At 38.7% G+C, this 7131-nt stretch overlaps 1 protein-coding gene across 1 annotated transcript in view; it reads left to right on the forward strand.

Moving 5' to 3' along the window:
• The first annotated feature begins 1753 nt into the window (after positions 1–1753).
• Positions 1754–7131, forward strand: part of trim67 (tripartite motif containing 67) — a 75962-nt gene continuing 70584 nt past the window's right edge. The window contains exon 1 of the mRNA XM_015371720.1: positions 1754–2666. Coding sequence (XP_015227206.1) covers positions 1875–2666 — 792 coding nt within the window. The 5' untranslated portion in view covers positions 1754–1874. The remainder of the gene's footprint in view (positions 2667–7131) is intronic.

The following is a 7131-nucleotide window of genomic DNA, read 5'->3' on the forward strand; positions in this document are numbered from 1 at the left end:
TTCAGTTTTAAGGCCGATACAGGCCGAAACAGGCCGAAAATAGGGGGCCGATTATATCGTGCATCCCTATTTATCAATCATTATATCATTTTATTTTTTGTGCATTGGTGTATTGCTACACCAAAAATAAAGCCACGTGTTTTAAAATAGCGAAGAAACAAAGCAATTAACAAGAGAATAACAATAAGATTGTGAATCGATTTTAGCAGGAGACATATGTTTGGTTTGGTCTTTTTAAAAAGTCACCCAAAAAAGCTATTTTTTTTTTTGGTCTCACTATAGAGAGGGTTAGGTAAAGGCTTCAGTTTTTTTTTTGTTTTTTTTTTATGAACAAAAACATTTCCCCACACTTTTAAATCAGTACTGTATATTGTTTGTGATTATCTTACTTCAGAGTAGTTAGAAGGACATGCTAAATCTTAGAGACACATTTAACCCTCTGAGGTCTAGAAGCACAAGATCTATATCCAGCCTTTCAGCAAAGACACTGCTACATGACTGTACATCTTATTTTGGCTTTTGACCAATTAGATGAGTCCTTAAATGATATATTACCTACCGGTACTGTAAATTAAGTTGGAAAAAAAAGTAAAAAAGTCAAGAAAAAAAGGTAAAAAGCTAATTGAATAGTTAAAAAGTAACGTTAAAAAGATAATAAGCCTAGTTAACAATTATATTTAGGTTTATAAGCTAAAAAATTGAAGTGCCAGAATCTAATGTTATGTTGTACCAAAAAAAAAAAACAAAAAAACAACACGTTTCTTTCACCACTCTTAGTGTTTTTCATGAATTTCTTAGATGCACTTTTATTATTTATTTTTATATATTCGGGCAAGTTGGTGTTTCTTGTTATTACATTGACAATTTTTGCCACCAAAATATCTGTATTTTTTAATCTTACAAAAGTAATAAAGTCTTGTCCTGGATTCCAATAACACTATTGGCTTGATAATTTGATTTTCAAAGTATTTCACTGAGTGCTCTATAAAGGGTTAATGGAAAATATAAGTCAGCTCTAAACTCTGATAACATGTCTATGGAAGATGATTAGGGCCACTGAAAAAGTAAACAAAAATTAATTGATCTTTACATTTTTTTTCAGTTTAATATGGGAAGAAAGTCAGAATTCTGAGTTTTATCTCAGAATTCTGACCGAATTATGACAACTAACAAAGATGTTAGCATCAAGCCATAGCCATGTCTGTTTTAGAGACTAAACTAGCTCTCTTGTTTTAATCACCTTCTGCTCTTCCATTAATGAAATAGCATCACAGGGGACCCCTCATTTAAAAAGCTGCCTAATTTTATCATTTTCCACAAATGTGTTACTGGCCCTCCCAAACAATTCACATCTTTGTCAGTGAAGCTGAGTGCTCACACATCTCTTCCTTCATGTTGCCCTTTAAGATTAAGATCCAAAATTCTGAGAAAAAAGACAGAATTCTGACTTTTTTTTTTCAGACTAAGTCTTAGATTTATTTTGTACACACAAGTGTAAACAAAAAGAAATTTCGTTAAGAACAGCTCTCTAAACAATTTCATTTTTTAAAAGTGCAGTAAAAAATAGATAAAAACAGCAATATAAACATATGATTGTATATTTACAGTTCTAAAATTTCAGTTTTTTCCCATATTGAACTGAAATAATATGTAAAAATCAGTTAACTTTTTTTTTTTTCCAGTGGCACTAATCCTCTTCCGTACAGGTCACTTCATGTGATGCGCTGCTAAAATTACCGCGATGAATCAAATCCAGCCAGATTCGCCCCCTCCCCGCTGTGCGCATGCGCAGAGCCGTGCAGGGAGCTGTCCGCGGCAGTCGGTGCTGAAGCGTTTCAACCACAGCAGCCTCAGCGGACAGAGCTACAGAAGACATGGAGGAAGAACTGAAATGCCCCGTTTGTGGTTCCTTCTTCAAGGACCCAATCCTGCTCCCCTGCTCCCACAATGTTTGCCTGCTTTGCGCCCGGAACATCAGCGTCCAGACCCCGGACGGGGAGACTCCGGTTCAGAGCCGTGCCTCCGGTAGCTCCGACTATGATTACCTGGACATGGATAAAATGAGTCTGTATAGCGAGACGGACAGCGGGTACGGCTCCTACACTCCCTGCCAACTCAAGTCTCCAAACGGGGTTCGGGTTTTTCCGCCGGTCGCCCCTCATCGGAACTGCTCCCTCACCTGTCCGCTGTGCCACCGGAGCGTCTCGCTGGACGAGCGGGGGCTCCGGGGGTTTCCTCGGAACCGGCTTCTGGAGGCCATTGTGATGCGGTACCAGCAGACCCGCGGCATCCCGTGCTCTTCATCCTCCTCCGCGGTGAAGTGTCAGCTGTGCGACCGCAACCCGGTGGTCGCCACGGTGATGTGCGAGCAGTGCGACGTATACTACTGTAACGCCTGCCAGCAGCGGTGCCACCCGTCCCGCGGTCCGTTGGCCAAACACCGCCTGGTACCGCCGCCGAACCAAGCGGCTGGTGGAGCGGCGAGCGGCGGACAGCAGCCGCAGCTCACCGCGCGGAAAGCAGGGACCTGTGTGGATCATGAGTCGGAAAACTTCAGCATGTATTGCTGCAGCTGCAAGGCTCCGGTGTGCGTCAAGTGTTTGGAGGAGGGGAAACACGCCAAGCACGACGTTAAACCGCTGGCTGTGATGTGGAAGCAACACAAGGTAAGCAGATACACGTTTATTTCTATAGCCCCAATTCACAACACGTCATCTCAAGGCACTTTACAGTTCACCAGATCATAGACAAATTCATTCAAAGTTTTCTATGTAAGGAGAACCAGTAGATTGCATCGACTCATTGACTCAAATGCAATCCCTCACACTAAGCATGCTTGTAGCGACAGTGGAGAGGAAAAACCTTCAAGCAGAACCAGGCTCAGTGTGAGTGGCCATCTGCTGAGGGTGACTGCGGTTCAAGGTGACAGAAGCAGAGACACAAAAAAAACTGTAAAAGGCGGCCCCATCCAGGAAACTCACAGCCAGGCTGACGAGTTCTGTGCCAGCTCCCATGTAGGAGGATGAAAAAAGCACATCCAGCCAGTCACAGTCAGAGAAACAGGAATTTACTGAAAAACAGGCAGATCTCAAACATCTATAAACAAAGGTGTTGATGGCAGGAGCACAGCTGATATTTCTCTCCAGGATGGGGTCACAGCCAAACAGGAACAGATGAGGCAAAGCTACTATGAGAAAAAGCAGGGAGAGCGTAATGTTACAGATTAAATGTTAGTTCAATCTCAAAGAACTAAGAGAAAAAAATTGTATACTTTAAGAACCTTTGATATCTGCAGGGTTTTCAACCATTTTTGAGAGTACTGAGTTTTATGACATTATTTATTGACTTTTGCCTGTTTTTCTTACTTATTTGGGGTTAATATATAAATCAGGTTCCTTGCTTTTGATACCTTTCTCCAGAGACAGACGGCAGTAAAAAACTGTACATGGAAATCTTATGTTTACTTAGCTTTTTTGTGCAAAATAAAGTTATTTCCCACATGGGTCACATAAGACCCATGTGGTCTTATTTGTATATGTATATGTATATAAAATCTTGAACCAAATTTAGGATTCATGGCTTTCATGTTAGGCTGCAAAACTGTTGCTGATGGGAAAAAAATGGCTTTATTCACTTGATCACCAACTCCTTCATTGGTATTTGTGCAATTACATAAATGAAGATCAAAGTAAGTGCAAAGTGGTGCAGAAAACATCTATTGTGTAACAATGGCTTCACCCTCATCAGAGGATATTACAGATGGTGCAGTGTGAAATGGGCTTGTATTTAATGACCATGAGGATTTCCTGGCCTGAAGGGATGGTTGGTTCATCAGCCATGTTAGGTTTCCAAGTGCAGTCTTGCTTGAATTGTGCTCTTCCTGAACTACCTCTACCCATATTGACAATGCTGGAATATTTCAAAGGGAGCTGGCAGGCTGGTGGAGATTTTACCAGTTAACCCTGAGCTTTGTGATCCAAGCTGTGTTGTAAGAAATGTTTGTATGCACGCTATATTAATACCGACCCAAACAATGCAGTAAGGCCTATTTTGAAAGGTAATTTGCAGCCCGGACAATTCATTGGAGCTTTTGATTGCCTACACATCTCTACAAAAGAAACATCATGACATATATTTGTTGTAATTGACAAGGAGTTTTCAACCTATATCATTTTTAAAGCGGCTATAGTGTTGCAGGTTTGGAACAGGGAAGGATGAGTGGCATGGCAAAGTCTTGTCACAAACAGAAGCTGCTATTTTAAACTTACTCCTCATTTATCAGTCTCACAAACTCACAATCTGATGACACACTATTTGATCATGCTGAGTGCACAATCCAATATGCGGATAATATGTGATCTACCTGCAGAAATGAATGGGGTGCTTTGAGTGAAGAATTTTGTAGTTCCTCCTCTGCACTCAATTGCATAATGTTTGTAAAACACCATATTTTAAGAAAGCAAATTAAGCATAGTTACAGAGTGCTCCACAGGCAGAGCTTAAATGTTTCACAAAGCTGCTTTTTAAAAGAGTCCAGACTCTCAAGGCAACATAAAAACAAAGAAAGCTTGTTCAAAGGAAATAATAATTACCCCCAAACATTTTCCCATCCACTCTGTAGAATGTAAGGTAGGTGTTGGTTTGAGTGCATATCAGGCTAATTTTAGTCTCAGTGGCTTTAATAATATTGCCAGGAGGTTGACCATGTACATCCCCCAAAGGTAAAGGAAAAAGGGATTTTAATATTTTATTTTTCTACATTTTAAAATAAATACCTAACTAGCCAAATGACATAAGAATAGTAGTGATAAAAGCTCCTCTGTTTGTTCGAGACAAAAATGATGTTGCAGATTTGGGCTGCAAATTGATAACATTTTTAAGAATCGATTCATATTAGATTAAGAATCAATAATTTCTTATCTGATCTGTTCTGATGTTAAATTGGACTGCTGTTATCAAAAACATTATTTATACCTGTTTTAGACGGTGTAGTTATGCAACATAATGATAAAACTTATATTTAATAAATTTTAACAGCAAATTAATAAATAGCAGTTAATGGTGCATGTTAGGGCAGTTGAAATTTTTTTTTCATTATCTTGAATCTGAATCAATCTTTAGGAATTAATATGAGAATTGATTCAGAATTGGAAAATCTATTTTTTTTCCTGACACAGGGGATTTAACAAACCTCCTTAGTTCAGAAAAATGTATATTTCTTAATTGGTTTTAATGCTTATATACATCAGCTGCAGCTGATCCAGAACGCTGCTGCCTGTGTCCTCACTAAGACTAAGAAAGTAGAGCACATCACCCCAGTTCTAAAGTCCTTACACTGGCTCCCTGTATCTCAGAGAATAGACTTTAAAATACTTCTGTTAGTTTATAAATCTCTGAATGGCTTAGCACCTAAATACATCACAGACTTGCTATCAGTGTATCAACCCTCCAGACCACTCAGGTCTTCTGGCTCCAGCCTGCTCTGCACACCTAGAACCAGAACTAAACATGGAGAAGCAGCATTTAGTTCCTATGCTCCACTTATCTGGAACAAACTTCCAGAAAACTGTAAAAGTGCGGAAAACCTGAGTTCCTTTAAATCAAGACTAAAAACACATTTGTTTAGGATTGCCTTCGACTGTTCTAGTTAAACAGTTCAACTGAAACATATTTTCTTTAGTCCTTTTTGTTTCTGCATTTTTTATTTTATTTTATTTATTTTTTATTTTTTCCTACCGGTACTTGCTTTGATTCTGTTTTATCTTCCTGCATTTTAATCATGTAAAGCACTTTGCATTGTCTTTGTACTGAATTGTGCTATGCAAATAAATTTGCCTTGCCTTGCCATCATAACTGTTCTTCCAATGTCAGGGTAAAAATTGCTTCTGGTGGAAATCCAGCTTTTTAAAATAATGTAAATATTGTTTCCATTGTTTTAATTCCTAGGCATTTGCTGAGTTCTGGCAGAAAACTGCGCTTTACTTCATACAAATTTTAAGCTCATTAATCCTCCCCATTCTGATATGCAGTGTTGGGTTTGCTGCATGTTGCTCAAATTTGATGTGAATGAACACATTAGAAAATAATTACTTTAGGCATGTAAACTGTAAATGTGGGATGAGTCATAGCAGCCACTGGCCTACATCTGTACTGTAAGTGGATGCATATGACGAGGGAGGAGGTCAGTATTGGTTATTGCCTTAAAGGCTTTGTGAATGGGGACTAAAATAAGTGGATATTATTTTTCCCTATGATGCCTGGGCTGAGATGTTATGTTCTGCACAAGTTCTGAAAAGAGCAGGAAAAAAAAATACCTTTTTAGACTAATGTGAGAATAAATCTTGTTTTCTTAAATGTCACTTTGGAAAATAGCTGTAATTGCGACAGTTTTTTTTTTCTCCATTTCATTCAAAGGTCTTCAGGGACAAAAAGATTGGATAGAAACCTGCTGAGACTAGTCCTGCCCCCACCCCGCCTCTGTCTGCCGAAATAGAAAAATAAATAAATCACCCATCAGTTTCATTAGGGAGTGATTAAAGTGATTTATGGTCGAATCCATTTTTTAAACGGCTCTTTCATTAATTTGGAAGATGAGTCTGCTGCTGATCTAAGGTCAACATAAGTTCACCTCCCTCAGGTTAGTGCTGACCTCGCTAAATTTTATTAAAGAGCCCAGGTCTGGGTGCATTTGTGGCGAAATTTGGTACACAGAAGGAAATCCTGATTTAATTTTGTAAAAACATAACAAAAAAATCCCTAAAAGGATAGTTCAGAGAAAGTAAGCTTTGTAGAGATGTCATGATCAGCCAACATCAGTTTATTAATTTATGAAAGGATGATTTGAACATATCTAACAATAACCAGCAGCCTGTAATATTTTATTGATTAATATCATAAATACCTGTATGGAAAGTAAAGCAATAAAAACAAACAAACAGAAAACGTCTATGATAATATGATATAGATCAATCCAGAATAATTAAAACTGATACAGGGGGCAGAATTGATGTTCCTCTGTTGGGGGTCTGGAGTCTGAAGTAGATATAGTGTTAGAAGCTTTGTCATCCATGGGGGGCTTATAATAAAACAACTAGGGATGCACGATATTGGGATTTTGGCCGATATCCGATA

Source organism: Cyprinodon variegatus, unplaced genomic scaffold (genome assembly GCF_000732505.1).
Source record: "Cyprinodon variegatus isolate N-32 unplaced genomic scaffold, C_variegatus-1.0 Scaffold64, whole genome shotgun sequence".
Taxonomy (NCBI): domain Eukaryota; kingdom Metazoa; phylum Chordata; class Actinopteri; order Cyprinodontiformes; family Cyprinodontidae; genus Cyprinodon; species Cyprinodon variegatus.